The following is a 20116-nucleotide window of genomic DNA, read 5'->3' as shown; positions in this document are numbered from 1 at the left end:
ATATATTTTAACGAATATTGGAAATATTTGAACAATACTAGATGAGTTTCACTTGTATTATTGCCAATTATAATAAGTGTCGATAAACGACTCGTGTAAAGTAATTTTGCAAAACATCATAGAAGCTTGATCATATATGTAATCATATTGTTCATGTTCAAAATCATCTGAGATGTGAAGATGGCTGCAAAGTCAGTAAGTCGTGTGCGCGAAATCCATTGATTAAGAAGCCAAGATAAAATGTATCGCCTTATTGTTTGCCACGCAATTTTTCAAATAGAAAAGACAGACTACGAATAAAGCTGTAAAACAGCAAGTGATGGGAAGATGGTGAGGGAGCACTTTTGCAATTGGTATGGGTTCTCAAATGCTGGAAATTTTAAGACAAGGCGTCTGGGCGAGCCTGACAGGAGGCTGGTTTTACGATCCTCGTCTCGACGTTTTTTCAAATACATTTCACTTGTACATTTGGCTTTTCTTACTTTGTTTACCGTTTATTATATATCTTGTAAGTATATTTATATGTGTGCATTAATTTTAGTTGCAAGTCATTCATTTTAGTTAAATAACATAAACTGTATGTGTTTACATTAACTGCGGGTAGATTTACATAACATGTGTTGAGTTTTGTTATTTGGACTTTATGAATTTTGATTTGTGTACATATACATGCATATGTATATATCATATGTATACAAATGCATATGTATGTATATAAGTTTTTCATAATCGTACGCTTAAAGATACCATATAATTGTTATATAAACTTTGAAGATGACAATTCTTTATTTTATAGTATTTTCCACCAACGTTATATGTTTGGATAGCATATTGTTCTTCAATTGGAGCACTTTTTGGTACGATAAAGTATGTTAACCATACACTTCATTGCATGTATGATACAACTGAGTGTTTAGAAGAATCAGGTCAAGCTATTAGCCAACAAAGATCAGAAAGTGAAAAAAGACGCACAGTGCATAATAAATGCAGGGAACAATCACAGGAACAAGTAGATCATGGAATAGAACTGCAAGTCTTAAGTGGTATTATAGACTATATCTTTTATTTTTTAAATCTATCTATTAACTTTACCATTTACATGTTAAAATTAATCTTTACATTTGATACAATTAACTTTTAAAACTATATCAATTATATTTTAAAAATTTTGCTATCAATTTATTATTTTTACACATAGGAAAAACAGATACACCACCTGTAGAATGCTCATCACGTAACTCTTTTATTGAATCAAATGTGCAAAATGCAGATGCAGATAGTATAACATCTGAATATAATCGAGATAAGCCTAGTTCAACTATAGATTTAAAAGTAGAAATTCATAGAAAAAATAGCTCAGAAAGTTCAGAAGAAGCACAACAGCTAACTAAACCAATGGTATCTAGTATAAATATACACGAAACAGAATTAGGTTCTGCACAATATCATGAACCATGTTTTCGAAATATAATAAATGGTATTAATTTTGTAATTTTTATGATATAACGTCTATAATGCAATATTACCCTATTTTTATACATATTAATATTTCTTTTGGAAAATTTCAAATACATATAGAAAGAAGATTAAAAAGACAGAAATGTGTTGTAATTACTGAAGAGGATCGACAAGGTTCAAGAAAATTATGCAGACATGCATCTGAAGATTCACGAAATCGTCATTCCAAACAGGGTAGTCTTGGTAAAACAGGTTCTGAAAGTCAAATAAAACAAACAAGTTCGTTAGAATTGGAACACCATGGAGATGATTATCCTTACTGGAAATCAAACCAAAGTGTTCGGCGTCTCAATTCTAACTCAATTCCAATGGAAACACATTTAATGAATGATCATCCACAGAGTTTAGAAATTATATCCAAAAAAGAAGATACGGAAAAAAATAAAATTTCCTCACATCCACAATCTTTAGAGGTAAAAATGAAGGAATTTTCTATTTGGAAAAACGAATAATTAAGTAATTATTTAAAATACTTTCTTCATTTACAAGGTTATTACAAAAAAGCCACATCAACAACTTATTCATCCACAAAGTCTTGAAACAATTGGTGCTACTAATAAAAATATAAACACTACAGATGACAATAATTTACCTCTCCATCCGCAAAGTCTTGAAACAATTAATACTAAAAAGGTATCAATATGATAATATGATTGTAGTAATATATGTGTTTATATGAAAAATTATATTAAAAAAACCGTATATATTTTAAAGGTATTACCTCAAAATACATTAAAAAAAAACCAATTACAATTATTACCATATCTTAGTTATGGATCAGAAATAGTACATCCTATAGAAGAACAAAGTGATGAACAGTTTGCTAATGAAAGTTCTGGAGGATTTAGTCTTCAGGATTCTTATAGTCCATTACTTACTCGGAAGACTTGTGAAACTAATGCTACCTCTAATCGGGACAGAAGTCTTAGTACTAGCCGATTTGAAGATAGATTTTCAAGGTAAATTAAACATAATAAAAGTAAATATTAAACGATTAATCCATAAATTTCTTAAATTTGACCTCATATTTAGACGTAATGAAGATGGTGGTGTAGATAATGATTCTGCAAATTCTCGTGATGCATTAATTGAAGAACCAAAGTCCAGTGTTAAAAGAAGATACAGTAATGCAAGCCAAAGCAGTCGTGAATTCTCGGATTTAGAAAACTTGTTTAAAGATAAACAAGATAAATCGAAAAATATAGATGATCCTTTAAACGTTGGAAGTATAGTTGGAATAGATCAATTATTTGAAGGTGGAGATTGTACAATAGAATCGCGAACAAATAAAGGTAAGTTCTAACTTTTAAGTTTTTATATCAAATGGGTATTTATTTTTAAAAAAATTGCAATTATTATTATTACAAGTAATAATATTTGTAAATTTTTATTCCACAGGATTACATAGTAAAGAACCAGATTCTGGTTCATCTAATATGATGCCTTTTGAATATACAACATACTCATCGAATATGGAAAATGAGGCAAAAAGAATGTTACTTCCACAAGTAGAAACAGATAACAAACGTCATCAAGGTGCAATACCTAAACAAAGCCGTCCAAAACCTGCAATAGAAGCTATAGATGATAATATTACAACTACTGAACAAACCCGACAGAAATTAAAACGAACATTAGAAGTCAAAAGAGAGAAAGATAGAAGAAGAGATGGAAGATTTGATAGATTTGAGCAAACTAGCGGTTCAAACAACGAGTTAAGTACACTTAGTCTTGCATCTTCCTTGTTAGCTACATTATTGACATCTGGCAGAGAATTACCAGGTCAATCTAGCACCGTCTCAGATTTAAGATTAAGCCGCAATTCAGAGACTCGAACGGCACGAAAAAGACGTGTTCCTTTGAAATGTTCGATTCGATCGACTCGTGTACCACGAGATCGGAATCGAGATGATAACGTCGTTCCACTTACTGCTTTATTTGGATTGATATCAAACGAAGAATGTCATTTAGTTGCTAATCATAACGATGCTGTAGAAGCAACTGTACCTTATTTTCGAGATGAAAACGGCCGCTGGCTAGCTTACACCTTCGATGAGAAAGGATCTGGTGTTGCTGCAGCTGCGCAAGTTCCTTCTAACAATAACGATAAATTGTTAAATACATTATTACGTCAGCAACTTAATCAAAATTTACATTATGATGCGAATTGGGAATTAATAGACTCTTTGAGTAATAGTTATAGTAGTTTATCTTTGAATTCTCCTGACTTGAGTGTTATAATAGATACACCACCTGTTCTGTCCAGTCCAGAAAGCAATCAAACCAAAGCACAAAATTCATTATCGTCAAATCCAGTGGAAACTTCGGAACGTGATCAAATTCATCAAAATAATGGAAATTCTATTCAATACGAACTCGAAACCTTAGAACGAGATCAGTTCCATCAAGACATATTATCACGTATAGAATCAATGACAGAGAGAAATCAAAGATTACGAAATTTATTGGGATATTTCAATTTGAATATTTACCCAACAGATTCAAATCGCCGAGATAGGCCTGCCTTAACATTACAGACGTGTGCAGTGGGTGACATAAATACAAGTCTATCTTGGAATCGATTTATTGGTGGCTTAGATGGATCTGAATCCAAACCTAAACAATCAAGACAAGACAAGCAATATTACTATAAATGGAAAATTGGCAAATTACCGCATATCAAAGTGCGATTCGATCGTTTATTTTTGTTGGCCTTATTAGATCGAAATTTGACAATATTTGAGATTATTATTTCGACATTTTTAGCAGTTGCTGTTGCGGGATTGGGTCTCGTATTGCTCCAGCAAGGATTTTACCGAGATATATTTGCTTTCATGCTTTGTTTTGTAACTGCTGGCTGTCAATATTCATTATTAAAATCCGTTCAGCCTGATGCAGCTTCCCCAATACATGGCTTCAATCGCATTATAGTATTTTCTCGGCCTGTTTATTATATATTGTGTTCAGGATTCATATTAATCTTTAATGAATCCTTGAGAAATTTTAAAGCATCTGAATTTCGAATATATGGTTTACGGATTACTGATTATGATGTTTTATTACAGATCCGTAATATTTTATTAATTTTTCTTTTATGCTTTCCTATTATATTTTCCTTCGGATTACTTCCACAAATTAATACTTTTCTAATGTATCTCTGTGAACATATAGATATCCATTTATTTGGTGGAAATGCAACCACAAGTTTAATTTCTTCAATATATTGTCTCTCTCGCAGCATAGTCACTGTTGTTATATTGTATGGATTTGCTTACGGAGCACTTACAGAGCCTAAATCTTCACAGCATATTTTATTCTCTATTTTTGCGGGTTTATTAGTCGCTATATCTTACCATTTAAGTAGATCATCTTCAGATCCTACAGTAATATGGGACATTGTTAAAACAAATTTGTGGCCTCCAGAAATTTATACAGAAGAAAAAGAAGCTAAAATCATTGAGAATACATCTCATAGAGATACTGTACCTACAACATACAAAGAAGTAAAACTTAGAATTTATGAAAGAAAAAAACATGTAAAAATTAAATTTACTGAACAAATGTCAGATACAGAATTGGTAGATCCATTACCTGAAAAATTAAAAGCAACAGTGAATGCAAGATTAAAAAATGATTTAATAGTTTGTGCAGTGATAGGTACTCTATCTTTTGGAATCCATTGTTCAACTGTGTTTACAGCCTTACAACCAGAACTGAATCCAGTTTTATGGGGTATTGCAAGTTGCCTTGGACTTTTGCTACATTACATTGTACCACAACTTCGAAAACAATTGCCATGGCTGTGCTTATCAAGACCGGTATTACGTAGCCATGAATATGCACAATTTGAAGTTCGTGAACCTGTGAAGATTATGTGGTTTGAAAAGGCATATGTTTGTCTGTGCTTTTTAGAAAGAAACATTCTCTATCCAGTTGTATTTTTGGGAGCACTTACAGAATGTTCATCAAAAATTGTAGCTAAGTTTGGAGAAAGTGTGGGAGCATTGATTATAGTTGTGTGTGGATTAAAATCTTTAAGATCTGCATACTCTGATCCATCAACGCGTTATTTGGTTTTGATTTTTGCTGTTCTGTTCTTCAAACTAGATTTTCGAAATCTCAGTGAAACATTTTTGGTGGACTATTTTATCACAGGAATAGTTTTCGCAAAAGTTTATGAACTACTGTTGAAAATACGATTTGTAGTCACATATATTGCACCTTGGCAAATTACTTGGGGTAGTGCATTTCATGCATTTGCACAACCTTTCTCCGTTCCGCATTCTGCTATGCTGTTCCTACAAGCAGGGATATCTGCACTTTTAAGTACTCCTTTAAATCCTCTTTTGGGCAGTGCAATATTTATATCATCATATGTACGTCCAGTGAAATTTTGGGAACGAGATTATAAGACAAGAAGAGTAGATCACTCGAATACCCGAATGTCTTCGCATTTAGATCGAAACATAGGGGCAGATGATAATAATTTGAATTCAATTTTCTATGAACAATTAACAAGATCTCTGCAACATAGCCTGTATGGAGACCTTGCCCTTGGTCGGTGGGGAAATGTGGAACAAGGCGATTGTTTTCTACTAGCATCTGATTACTTGAATTGCTTGGTACATATTGTTCAATTAGGAAACGGTCTAGTAACCTTTCAATTAAGAGGTCTTGAATTCAGGGGAACATATTGTCAGCAAAGAGAAGTATATATATATTATTTTAGATATTGAAAATTCTAAACAAAATAACAAACACGCTCAAATTTGCAAATGCTTTGATTTTTAGGTAGAAGCAATCACTGAAGGAATTGAAGATAATGACAATTGTTGTTGTTGTGAAATGGGTCATTTTTCAAACGTATTAAGTGTAAACGCAGCTTTTAGTCAACGCTGGTTAGCTTGGGAAGTTGCAAGTGCTAAATACGTTTTAGAAGGATACTCGATCTCAGATAATTCAGCAGTTTCTATGCTCCAAGTGTTTGAATTTCGTAAAGTACTAGTTACTTACTATGTGAAAAGTATTGTTTTCTATGCTGTTAAATCACCAAAACTGAAATATTGGTTGGAGAATTCTGATATTTCGGACGCCCTAAAAATAACGCTTGACAAAAATTTCGTTGATTTGGATCCAGTTTTTAACTTGAGCATTCATGAAGATTACGATATCCGAACATGCGGCATCACAAGAAGTAGTTTCTGTAATGTTTATTTGGATTGGATACAGTATTGCGTTACTAAACAAGACAAGGTAGTTTTTCAAATATATATACATTATATTAACGTTTGTATAGCATTATTTATTTATAACTGTTTTAGACATTAGACAAATCAAGAAATTCGTCATTGGTATCTTTATGTCTTGCTTTAAGTCTTTTGGGAAGACGTGTTTTAGGAGCATTATCTCATAACACGGTTTCCAGTGTTGAATTTTTTTTATATGGATTACATGCTCTTTTTAAAGGTACATTATTTTATAATAAATAATGAAAAAATTGATTACATTTAAGAGCAATGTTTAAAAAGTACATTTATATATTTAGGAGATTTTCGTATAACATCTGTTCGAGATGAATGGGTTTTATATGACGTAGATTTATTACGAAATGTCGTGGCAAAAGGTGTAAGAATGGCATTAAAACTACATCAAGATCATTTCATGAGTCCAGAGCAGTATGGTGAACCGTCTGCTCTTTATGAAGCTATAGATAGCCATGATAAAAATCTCGTGATTAGTCATGAAGCGGATCCACTGTGGAGAAATGCTGTCTTAAATGGTGCACCCAGTCTTTTAGCTCTCAGGTATTTTAACAATGCGATATTTATAAAATGTTGATTTATTACATTATTAATATTCATTATTTCTATTTATAGACATGTACTTGATGACGGTATTGATGAATATAAGGTGATAATGCTTAACAAACGCTTTTTAAGTTTTCGGGTGATTAAAATGAATCGTGAATGTGTTCGTGGCTTATGGGCTGGGCAGCAACAAGAGTTAGTTTACTTGAGAAATAGGAATCCTGAGCGAGGCTCTATACAAAATGCTAAACAAGCTCTTAGGAACATCATAAATAGTTCCTGCGATCAACCAATTGGGTACCCGATTTACGTTTCACCATTAATAACTAGTTATGCAGAGACTAATGAACAATTATGTTCCATAATCGGTGGACCTTTGAGTCTCGATATAATTAAAAGCAATATCTTAAAACTATGGCAAAGGTATGTCTTATTATTATGTCATATAATTATATAAACCATAATTTATTAATGAAAAGTTCATAAAATTTATTATTATTACAAGTATTATTTATAGAATTAGAAGAAGGTGTGGTCAGGGTTGTTCGTCAGGAGGGACAGGATCTCAAGATGATGGGGGCTTTGGAAATGATGGAGTGTATGCAATGACTACATATAATATTCATTTAGGTATTTCCAATTATCATACATCATCTACATTGATGACTTTACAATATAAAAATAAAATTTTTTATGTAGGTTATGGACAATCAACAGGTCATAATACATCTGGTTCACAATCCATAGACTCTGGGTGTCAAATTGGTGGATCGACTGGACGTGGTTCTTTAGGAAGAGCAAACACTGGATCTTTAGGTGGAAACAGAGGATCTTTGGCTTCAGTTGGAAAACCTACAACTTCGACACTTGCTAGTTTGGCCGGTCTTCTTAGCAATAGTGATATTAAAACTGAAACGAAATGTGAAACGAGTTTCATAAATAAACCCGAAAAGGATGAAATCTTACAACGAGTACGTGTAAGTAGAAAACAAAATTGATTTTGAGACACATCTCTCTCTTTAGTTCATAAAAAATTATGTATATTTATCTGTTATCAGATCATAGATCCTAACCAAGTCTATGATGCTATTAATTTGGGTCGCCGCATAGACGTAATTTGGCCAGATGAGAGAATGAGACAACAGGGTGGTAGATCTGGATGGCAGCATTGGGTACCTGAAAGAGGTATGGAAGGATGCGTTGTTCATTGTTGGTCTCCAAATCATCGTGATCCCAATCGGCGGTCTCACGTAGATAAAGTTATCTTACTTGTCAAAATTGATGATAAATATGTTCCAATAGCGGAACAAGGTGTAAAAGATTTGGGGGCAGAAGTATGATGAAGTATTTTTTAATTTTCTGCAGTAATATACATTAAGGCGATTTTCATACAGTCACTTTTTGAATCTACGTCATACATCGTAAATACTGATAAGAATGCATTAAAAATAAAGAATTCATTCCAGTTACAAAATAATAAATACAAAGGTTTTTGATGAAAGATTGTTCTTGAAATTGTAAATACTGAAAAGCGACGAATTTTAACACTAGTTTCTTAATTCTAATATATAAGAGAGAAAGGGAGAATGCGTTCGTGCGTCAGCGCATGTATGTCACAACACATATACATATACATATACATATAGCTACAGAGTACTCTTCATTACACGATTTTTCTAAAATTTCCATTTTCTCGATATCTCTTTTCTAACCATTCGTATTTGTGTTGTTTTCATTGTAATGATTTTCCAATAGATACAGTTCTTTTAAAATATTCTCAGAAAAGATGAATTTCCAAAACTTATACAAGAAGCAGTTAATATTTACTATAGTAATTAAAGAATTATTACTTCTTACACATTTACTGAGAAGACTAATGTCAATCGCCAAGTTATTCAATGCAAAGTAAATTGTATCATGTTGTATTATATTCTGTATTATATAATGATTAGATGATTTACTAGCGATGAAAACTAGATATTACTTGTTGTTAACTAGCTAAACTATTATTTTTGTTAGTATAAAATGTAATAATATTGAATATATTTAAATATTAATTTTGCTATATTTGCGTTCTGTTTTATATCATTGTTAATAATTTTATAAAATGAAATCATAAACCTTCAATTTGCAAAGTTATTATTTCAATTACCAACAATCTAAGGTAAAGTTAAAAAAGATAAACCCAATAATTGCTATTGTTAAAACTTTTAACAATATTATTCAATGAACAGTATCTTTATTTTGAATTTATAATAGTACGATTTATAACGAATCTCTAAGAGTCAATTAGAATGTAAGAATAAAAGTTATTACAAATTATATTATTTATTAAAAAATGAAAAACGTATTTCTATATTACTAGTATCGAATATGCTCAATAACAACAAGTAACATCAGAAGAAATTTGTATATATCATTCGTGTTTTTCTACATTTTGTTACATTTTTTTTAAACTATTTGATATATAAGTTGTAAATATATATATGCATAACATTTCTGCAAGATTAAAGCGTCCAAATGTATTTACTGAATGTGTAATTTTGTGGGGCCATGAGATTGCCTCTACAAAACATATCGGTGCATTAATACTAGTGTTAAATGTAACTCCACAATCTTTCACTTGTATATCTTTATTGTATAACAATCCGGATAACTATGATGGTGTATTTATATTTGATATATGCCTATTATAATTTTCATTGGGAATAATAATTAATAATAATAAAGCCAAACAAAACCAAATATCGTAATAAATATTATTGCGGACAAATACACCACAATATTTATCCGGAGAAGAAAAATAAATTTATTATCATTTCTTCTCTTACGAAAGTGATTCATTGAAAGTTTTCACCTAATTTTGTACATATTAAAATATATACTGATTACTAAACTAATAAGAATGATAGGGTTGCTTGCAAAAGTATAAAGTACTCTTTTGCTTAAAAAAAAAAAAAAAAAAAAATAGAGAAAGATTTAAATATGTTTAACACAAAAGATAAAAAGTTTTGCAAGTAACCAAGGAATCACAGCATTGCCTTATTATGGTGTTTTTTGAAAGCATCTGACTGATAAAAAAATTTTAGCTAGTCTTTTAATTGTTGGTACACATTTATGTATCGCTTGCTGCCAAGGGACAAAAAAATCTATTTTACCAGGGAATACATGAATTAAATGTTTTTTATTAAATCTTTGGCCTACTATCTGTAATTAACAGTAATTTCATACATAGATTGTACAGAATTGCTTCAAAATTAAAAATAAATATAAAATTAGAAGTCAAACTAAATAACAGTTTGTTTTAAATCCTTGCATTACTTATGCTTTATCATCTTAGATTTGCATTCATTATTTAATGAGCCATTGTTAACTTTATTACATAACGTGCTTTAAACGAATTTTATTGAAATCACGTTAATCTCATTAACTGTATTCCAATAAGAGATATACAGATAGCGATAGCGATTATACAAAGAAAGTAAGTTCCTTGAAATATACTTCAGTTTTAAACTAGGATTAGATCAATAAGTACAGTTAATGTCACGAAATGGTAGACTAAAAAAGGCCATTAATATTAATTAATATAGCATATTGTATGTAATACACAATCAGTTCAAAAATCATTTTATAACTATGTTATAATATTATTGATATATATAACAAATTACTAAGTGTTTGTAAAATAATTAACACAAGATATTATAAAAATTATAAATAAAAAAATAAAAATGTTATCTTTTTTGAAATTACTATTTCATATTTTTACCCTAGCATCGCATAATATTATTGCTCAATGAAACAAAATTGCATAGCTCAATTCAAACTAAAAAAATGTATTAAATTATTTATTTTAATAATTTTATATAATATATGAGATGCATATTAAATTTTTCCCTTGTCATTTTCAGAATTCTTCGGTGTATTCGTAAGTTTTTGTATTAAATTTTCTATGATATCTAAGTCAGTTAAACCTACAAATTTATCAACTACTAATCCGCTTGAAATTGCTATAATAGCTGGCACGGCTTTTACTTCAAAAATATGTACTAATTCTGGATTTGATTCCAAATTTACAATAGCAAGATTCAGTTTATCCATTGGTCCTATGAGTTCTATTAATTTAGGTGTCAATATTTTACAAGGATCACACCACTCAGCATGAAAATTTACAATGACTGGTACTGAACTGTTCATTACCTTGCTAACAAATTCACTATTATTATTTATTTCAAATTGCTTATTCTTCTGGCATGACGAAGAAACAAATCTCACTAGAGTTGATGAAAGCTTAGTAATGCTACGCAACATTTTATAATTTTTTAAATGTTACTATATCACAAACTAAGCAAAGATATTAAATATAAAAAGATCAGGCTAAACCAATCTTTTCCAATTATCTCATATAGTTAGTAAGAAATACTTCTGTTTTATTAGTAAATTCTGAAAATTCATAGAAATGGAAACAATTAATAATGTACTTTTAAACTTGCTTTAACTGAATATCATTATTGTAATAATTATAACAAAGGAATAATACTTACTACAGGTTTTTAAAAGATCCAATTAGTTATTCGAACTGGTCTGATAGATTTTGTTATCTCAAATTTTACATATCCCACTAAACTAATAATAGATGATATTACTAATAATATCAGTAATAAGATACGCCAGATGTATAGATGATCATATATCTGTAACAAATTATGTATCTAATATAAATAAATATTAAAACTTCATATTAAAATAATTATTTACCTTTTTGTCACTGGTATTAGATTTCTCTGATGCCCTTGGCAATATAAGTAAAACGATTGTGCATATACTAACTATAAATATAGCAAGAGTACCAATTTTCTTTTCAATTTTTAAAGAAATAATAAATACTAATAGAGCCAAAGCCCAAAGAATTAAAATAAGAAACAATCCTATACCAACTCCAAATATCAAATTAGTCATGCCACTAAAAGCAATAAATTCATAAATTTATATATATAAATACATGGTTTAATATAATTTAATGAATTAATAATACGAGAATTATAGAACATATAGATGTTAAATAATGATTTTGATAAGATAAGAAAGCTAAGAGAAACTTAATAAAGATATATAAATATAAAAACTTAAATTCTTATTGTAATAATGAATGTTTATCATTATTTTTCGTTATTTAAATAATATATGCATAAAATCCATAATAAATATGAATATTTTCTTGTATATATATTACCTTTATCTATTTATATTTTACAATTTTTTGAAAATATCACAATTATATTATATTATAATATTATATATCAATAACTTATTTATAAAAAATATTAGAAAATCATTTATTACGTACTGACAGAAAAAGATAATTAAACATTAACAAACAATTACATTATAATCTGTACCTTTCAGTTATAAATTGTTGCAAACAAGTTTATAACATAAGTTGACTACTTATATTTTAATAAGATAATATGTATATACAAGTTCACATTCATATTTACACATATTTACGAGAGCGAAAAATTAAAATTAGAAATAACCAACTTATTCTATAGACATTTTACATTGTTAATTTTTATAAACTTTGTATTGTTCTTTAAAAAATAGCAAAAATTTAGCAAGTTTAGGGACTTTAAGTAAATATATATGCAGTATGTAGGGATATTGTTATAATAATATAAATAGGCAGCCTAACCTGCAAAGTGAAGCAAGCAGTGAATATTTGAAATTAAACGTACCTTCAATGGAACGTTAAAAGTATACGTCGAAGGAGCGCATAAGTTCTAACTATTATTATTTTTACAAGCGTAAATAAGTAATTGCCTTTTTTATATCATGAAACTATGGATCGGAGTTTTATTGGAATGGGTTAGTATTAATGCCATATAAAAAGAAATTTATAAACAACCAATAACTAATATTTCAATGAATCATTCCAAATTATATTATAATACGATTATTTAATTAAGATGAACAAATTAAATTTTAGTTTTTGTTACACTATTACAGATATTCATTAATAAATATTTTGATATACAATTAAAATATAATAAAATACTTATTAAATAATAAATATTTTGGTTATATTTATAAAATGTTTGGAAGTGTTTACTTATAAATAATGTAAGTGTAATGTAAATATTTACATTATAATTTATTCTAACAAAAATTCATATTTTTTCAGCTAAATTGTTTAGATATATTAGAAACAAATGTTAAAGACTTGAAAGAATTGGATAATGGGAAGGTTTACAAGAAATTAATAAAATCATTGTAAGTAATTTTTTATATATTTACACTTAAATTTTTAATGAAATATTTAATGAATTTCTTTTTTAATGTAAATAATGTGCATTCATAATATTCATTCTATTAGAATATATTTATTCTTGTCAAACATATTTTGCTTTATAGTTCATGGACTGGTACTAAAGATAGTACAGACACAGAAAATATTATAGTAAAATACTTACAAGGTATGTAAATATGTGATAAGTATTTCCTGTATTATATGATTATTTTATAAGAATATATTATATGCTTTTTATATCTTTTTTACAGATGAATATCCAAAATATAAATTTGATAAAAATTTGGAGGAAATGGAACACATTTATATTGCATCTTTATTTTTATTGCTTGTACCTCAAGAACCATCATTTCATCATCAAATGTGTTTTAATTTGCAACATGAAACGCAACTTAAGATTAAATCATTTCTTGAAATGACTATTCCATATAAGAAAGACATAAACAAAGAAACATTAAAAGAAATAATTGCTAGAATAGAGAATGATGCATCAAAAATACCTGTCACGCCTAAAGGAAAAGCTCTTAAGAACTTTTTTGATTCTCCTGTAACATGGTCTGCTCAAAATCATAAGTTATTGAATGACAGAAATAGGGAATTAAGAATGTTAAAAAGTGAATTAGAAGTAGAGAGATTTGAGAAAATTGATTTACAGGAAGATATACGAATTCAACAAAACAAAATACAAAGTCTACAGAAGAAATTACAGGAAAAGACTGCAGAAATAAAAGTTTTAAGAGAAGAAAAAATGAAACCGACTACTCCACAATCTTGTAAAAAGAATAAGGGCACAATAGATTATGAACAATATTACAGGAAGGAAATAGATCATTTAGAAGATCAGCTATTGCAGAAGCAATGTAACATAGATAAACTTGAAGCAGATGCTGACACATTGACAAAAAAGTTAACATCTATACAAATGCAATATATATATTTTAGAGACAAAGTAGAAAATTGTGAAAAGTCTTTAGAAAACATGCAGATTCAGGGAGAAATTAAGGATAGGGAACTAGTAAATTTAAAAAAGACCAATGAAGAGTTGCGTACTCATTTAAAAGAACTTAGAAAAACAACAATTGAAGAACAAAGTTTTGAAATTGATGATATAGTACCCTTAAATTTATCTTCAGCATCTTTAAATACCAGTGAAGTTTTAAGTTCTGTAATTGATATTCAATTACAAGAAGCGAAAGAAGAATCTGCTTTACTAAAGACACAACTTGATGTTGTAAATGAAAAACTGAAATCTGCAAATCAAGAGTATGAAAGTACAACACAACTTTTAAAGAAAGAGAGGCAAATATTACAAAGTACGGAAACTAAATTAAATGTAATCATAAGTGAATCAACTAAACAAATTGAAACCTTACAACAAGAGAAAGAATCTCTAATAAAACAAAATAAAAATTTGGAAATGTTATATACTTCTCAAAAAGAAACTTTGTCAGTCGTTGAAAAATCCAAAGGTGTATTAATTACTGAAAAGAATTCTCTGTTAGGAAAAATTAAAGATTTGGAAGAATCTTTAAACAAAGAAAATATAAATAATGTTAAATTAAACACTGAGCTTACTGAAGTTAAAGCACAAATATCTGAAAATCTTAAATATATTCAAGATATCAAAGATCAAAATAGTTCATATAAAACTTCTGTTGATCTATATAATACAAATTTGAAAGAGATTATATTACATAATTTAGAAACTGATTGTGTAGAAGATAAATTAGACAACAAAACAACTACAGAACTAATAGAATGTTTACGAATAATATTGTATAATTTTAATCAGAAGTATACTTTGAAGCAACTAGAATTGGAATCATTAAGTAATAACATGAATGAAGCTAAATTAAAACTTGAAAATTTTCAATTACAAATATCTAAATTAGAACAAAAGGATGAACAGAATACTACAGAGATATCAAAATTAAGAAAAACTGTTGCAGAAAGTACAACCAAAATTAACGAGCTTACTAATGTTACAGAAAAATATTCTGAAGAAATTTCGTATTTAAAACAAATTGAACTCCAAAAACAAACTTTAGAAAAAGTCATATATGTATATGAAGAAAAAGTAAATAAAAAAGATGCACTCTTACAAGCTTCTTCTATGTATATAGAAACATTAAAGAAAAATATTCGAACTTTTGAATCAGAATTTTATTTAATGAAAAAAGATATATTAAATCAGATAAATGAGTATAAAAAATATAATGAAAAAACTACTAAAAGTATTTTAAATGCTTATAAAATATTATATACTAATTATACGAAAGAACAGCTTTCCATGTACCAACTGAAAGATGAACTTACAGATAATAAAAAGAAATTAGAAGATAGTATAAGTTTTAATGTTATGTTAGAAAATGATTTAATAAAAAATAAGGAAATAACAAATCATTTGGAGACAGAATTAATTTGTACTAAACAAAAATTAACAGAGTTTACACAAAAATTGGAAAAATTTGAAGAGGTACAAGAAGTATTTCAGAAACAACATAAAGATCTTAAATCTGAGAATAACAAAATTCTACTGGATTTAAATAATGTAAATGATAAATTTGAAAAATCTCAACAAGAAGTATGTAATATGTTAGATGAATTCAAATTTAAAGACAAAAAAATAGAAAATCTAACTGATGAAATTACTTCCTTAAAGTTAGAAAAAGATCATATAATGCATTTACAAACAGAAGGAGAAATTAAGATGAAAAATTTTATAAAAGAACTGGAAACAAAATTATTGGAAAAACAATGTCACTTAGATAAACTAAATATAGAAGTAAAATTAAAACAGGAAACATTGGAACTTGTGGAAAATAAATTTGAAAAATTATCAAAAGAAACAATTGCTTCTGAAGTTAAACTGAAAGAAGTAATTATAAATCTACAAGAAGTAAGAACGAATCAAGATGCAGTTTTAAAAACTCAAGAGAAAGCTTTAAAGGAAAAATGTTTACAATTAGAAGAATTACAAAAAGAATTCAATGAATCCAAAAGAGTACTTTGTAAACAACTTGAAGACCAAAAATTATTATGTCAAAATTTGCAAAGTACAAATTTTAAATTACAAACAGAGTCTTATAAACAAAACAAAATTATAGAAGAATTGCAACAAATATTAAAGAAAGAAAAGGACGAACTTAATAAAAATAGGGAATATTGTAAAATTGAAGATGCAAAAAGATTAGAAGTTATACAAATTTGTGAAGAATTACAACATTCAGCAAATGGCTTAAAATTTACAATTGAAGAAGTTACTAAGAATGAAAATTCTTATATTAATACTACAGATAATGTACAAGACATAAATAATGATGATACAAATAAAAATATTTTAAGAACTTTAAAGGAGTCCATTAATGAAATACAGGTATCACGTGAATTAATTTTACAACTTTCAAATGAAAATACAAACTTAAATAAAACTCTAAAAAATCAAACAGTAATGGTAGATAACTATATTACAAAATGTGAAGAAATAAAATTATTGGAAATTAAGATACAAGAACTAAATAATTTACAAGAAGACAATATAAAACGAATAAATACTTTCATCAAATATAAGGAATCATTAAAAGATTATTTAAATAACATTATAAAGTCAAGAGAAAATTTAGATACATCTTTAAATACATTAAAACAAAAATGGGACAATTTATTAACAAGTTCCTATAGTGTTCTCATGATAGATAAATCTGTGTGTGATGAATTAAAGCATATACAAAGCAAACAAACATATTTAGAAAATACATTACTTAAGTATCATATTCATCATTTTCAAAATATAAAACCCTTACAGAATATCTTATGGGACCAATTTTTATGGTTTGAACAGAAAATAAAAGATATTTCCTTGAAAGAAGAGAGTGAACAGATATTAGATATTTCTTCAGACATCTTTTTTGACCAGAAAACAATTATTGAAGCAGAATTAGATAAAAATAAAATATTACAAGAAAACATTACTCAATTGCAAAATGAAATAGATGATTTTTCAAAATTGGTTATTTCTTTTGAAAATGATTTTAAATGTGATGAAACAAAATTCCAATCTGAGTCAGAGAAAAAGTTACGATTCCAAATTAATGAACTGACAGAAGCTAAGAATAACTTAGAAAGTAAATTAAACTGTGCACACACAAACAATGTAAGATTAAAAGGTGATATTGGTGAACTTAGTATTAAGGTGCAAGAAATGGAAACATCATTAAAAGAGATAGAAAACTTAAAGAAAGAAGCAACACAATTAAAAGAGCAGAATTTAAAACTGCAAGAAGAAAGGAATGAGTTAAGCGAACGATCAAAGAAAGAAGATATTGATATTCAACTAAAAGATATTCATGATAAATATAAAGTTAAAATAGATGAAATTAAACAAAACATGGTAGGTATATTAATATTTGTACATATTGCACTTCTCGTAACTTACTTATTTTTGTATCAAATATTACAGAAAATGCTATATAATGAACAAATAACGAAGCTAAATAGAGAACAAGAACAATGTGTACAAGAAAAATTAGAGTCATTACAAAGAAAAATGGAACTACAATGTCGTAAACAGGCAGATGAATTAAGTAAATATAAGGCACATGTTGCTAACTTAAGTTCACAGCTTTGGAATGTTGGAGAGAGACTGTTAAGTGAAAAACAAGAAAAGGAAAAATTGCAGAAGGAATTAATTGAATTAAAAACTAAATATCAAAATTTAGATCAAAATATAGTTTCTTTAATGGAACATAAAAATCCTAAGTAAGACTGATTTTATAATAATGAATAATGATTAAAAATTACTTCATCCTTTTAGATATTTACAGATCTATCTATTTTTAGATATCCTAGCAGATATTGTTCAAATCTTTTCTTTTTCAGATGTGAGAAAAAATACTTATTAGGAGAAACTAAAGAAGATGTTTTACATAAAATTTCAGTAATACAAGAAAGAACAACATACGAAAAAAGATGTAGTATTAAGAGTATACAAACAATGGGCAATGCATTTAATGCAGAGGATGAAGAAGGAGAAGTACTTGATAATATTTATTTAGGTAAATTAAAAATAATTTATTAAATAAAACTAATTCCAAATAATTTAAACCATTAATTATATAAATTCAAATTATTAGCTGACATGAAAGATGGTAATTCTTCGCAAATCATTGATGCAGATAGATTATCTATTTTGAAAAAAAGAAATGCTCTTTGCAAACCTCATTTAAAGTCATCTTATCCTGTTGAAATGCAATTTCATTCTCTACCATTTACAGAAGAAGAGATTAAAGTAAGCATATATATGTATCATATATAATATATTTATATTTATATAACTGCAATTCTGAATTCATTGCTATATTAATTTTACTTGTATATATATATATATATATATAAAGATGTATATATTTTATTGTTTTTAATTCAATCATAGGCAGGTTCAGTTCCAGATGATATATTTAATGATAGTTTGAGTCAAAGTTTGCTTCCTGAACAAAAAGCTAAGAAAAAGGATAGAACTCAGGTATGTACCTAAGATAATTTTACAAACAAATAATGAATTTTTAGGGCATAACATTATTTTTAGAACTCCCGTTATTCGCGTCACATTATAACATTTTAATATTTATTTTGCAGACATCATATAAAAAGCCTGGGCCTCCAACTCCTAGTAAAAACGGAGGAAGATTATCAATACAGGTAAGTGTAATGAGTGATACTAGTATATTTGTATATCAATATATTTATATCATTTGACCTGAAGATTTATTTCTAACATATACTTAAAAATTGAAGGGTAATGAATTAAGAAGCCCAAATTCAAGAATATTAAGGGAAAGAAACGGCAAAGAGAGGGCAACGACTACACCACGAACACTGAGAAGTTTATTCCTTCCACGAGGTCAAGACGAGGTAAGTTATTCATATCGTTTAAAAATAATTTATTACTTTCATACTTCTTGTTTCTTACATTTAATAACATAATAAATAAAAAATTTTTACATAGATTATGTAAATATTAAATTACATTTTTTATAGAAAGTTATTGTTACACCAAGAGGTCGTAGAAGAAGTAGCATATTCCGAAAATATCGTAACGCAAATGATAGATGAGAGTACGTACGTACGTAATATAAAATGTTTAATAATAATTATTATTATAATTGTAAAAAAGAAATGTATTTTCATTAAGGCTCTCACATCTAATTATATAATAGTTGTATAATATATATATGTAACAAATATAATATAATATAATAATACAAATTAGAATAGAATACAACAGCAGACAAATCGAAAAAGCAAATGGTATACAAAAAAATATTTATATTCATATGTTATTTGGACAGTCATTAAATAATTTTTTAATAACAATAACGTTCAAAAGTTTTATGCATAGAAGAATACCACCATTATAAAATGTACTACTGTTATGTCTAGTAAATTCTAAAGAAAATATATGGCTTTAAATAATGAAAATAATATC

The 20116-nt window shown here is 27.7% G+C and overlaps 4 protein-coding genes across 6 annotated transcripts; 2 read left to right on the top strand and 2 right to left on the bottom strand.

Annotated features, from left to right (window-relative positions):
• The first annotated feature begins 153 nt into the window (after positions 1-153).
• Positions 154-10293, top strand: LOC117231244 (pecanex-like protein 1). Of its 2 annotated transcripts, none has more exons than XM_033489493.1 (15): positions 154-508; positions 797-1043; positions 1199-1477; positions 1579-1931; positions 2008-2151; positions 2233-2477; positions 2551-2810; positions 2917-6227; positions 6310-6771; positions 6840-6984; positions 7064-7322; positions 7395-7748; positions 7831-7955; positions 8025-8302; positions 8384-10293. In XM_033489493.1, the coding sequence occupies exons 1-15, from the start codon at positions 356-358 to the stop codon at positions 8663-8665; spliced, it is 6897 nt and encodes a 2298-aa protein (XP_033345384.1). In that variant the 5' UTR covers positions 154-355; the 3' UTR covers positions 8666-10293. The 2 variants fall into 2 exon arrangements, with proteins under 2 accessions (XP_033345384.1, XP_033345386.1); XM_033489495.1 differs by having other exon boundaries at positions 156-508; positions 7843-7955.
• Positions 10294-10490: 197 nt separating this feature from the next.
• LOC117231251 (thioredoxin, mitochondrial) lies at positions 10491-11762 on the bottom strand. The gene has a single exon (XM_033489518.1). It carries the CDS (start codon positions 11634-11636, stop codon positions 11211-11213), a length of 426 nt encoding a protein of 141 aa, XP_033345409.1. The 5' UTR covers positions 11637-11762; the 3' UTR covers positions 10491-11210.
• On the bottom strand, positions 11736-12288 carry LOC117231252 (transmembrane protein 218-like). Its single transcript, XM_033489519.1, has 3 exons — positions 12084-12288; positions 11870-12037; positions 11736-11768 (listed from the first exon to the last, which is right to left on the bottom strand). Exons 1-2 carry the CDS (start codon positions 12282-12284, stop codon positions 11879-11881), a joined length of 360 nt encoding a protein of 119 aa, XP_033345410.1. The 5' UTR covers positions 12285-12288; the 3' UTR covers positions 11736-11768; positions 11870-11878.
• A 745-nt stretch (positions 12289-13033) lies between these two features.
• LOC117231245 (interaptin-like) lies at positions 13034-20007 on the top strand. 2 transcript variants are annotated; one of them, XM_033489497.1, is made up of 11 exons: positions 13034-13190; positions 13507-13595; positions 13737-13798; positions 13884-18022; positions 18092-18390; positions 18511-18686; positions 18807-18919; positions 19064-19153; positions 19267-19329; positions 19426-19542; positions 19669-20007. In XM_033489497.1, the coding sequence occupies exons 1-11, from the start codon at positions 13158-13160 to the stop codon at positions 19741-19743; spliced, it is 5256 nt and encodes a 1751-aa protein (XP_033345388.1). In that variant the 5' UTR covers positions 13034-13157; the 3' UTR covers positions 19744-20007. The 2 variants fall into 2 exon arrangements, with proteins under 2 accessions (XP_033345388.1, XP_033345387.1); XM_033489496.1 differs by having other exon boundaries at positions 18765-18919.
• The last annotated feature ends 109 nt before the right edge of the window (positions 20008-20116 follow it).

Source organism: Bombus vosnesenskii, unplaced genomic scaffold (genome assembly GCF_011952255.1).
Source record: "Bombus vosnesenskii isolate JDL3184/JDL3185 unplaced genomic scaffold, Bvos_JDL3184-5_v1.1 scf7180000013272, whole genome shotgun sequence".
In the NCBI taxonomy this organism is placed as follows: domain Eukaryota; kingdom Metazoa; phylum Arthropoda; class Insecta; order Hymenoptera; family Apidae; genus Bombus; species Bombus vosnesenskii.
The sequence above is the reverse complement of the archived record's forward strand: the minus strand, read 5'-3'. Positions and strand labels throughout refer to the sequence as shown.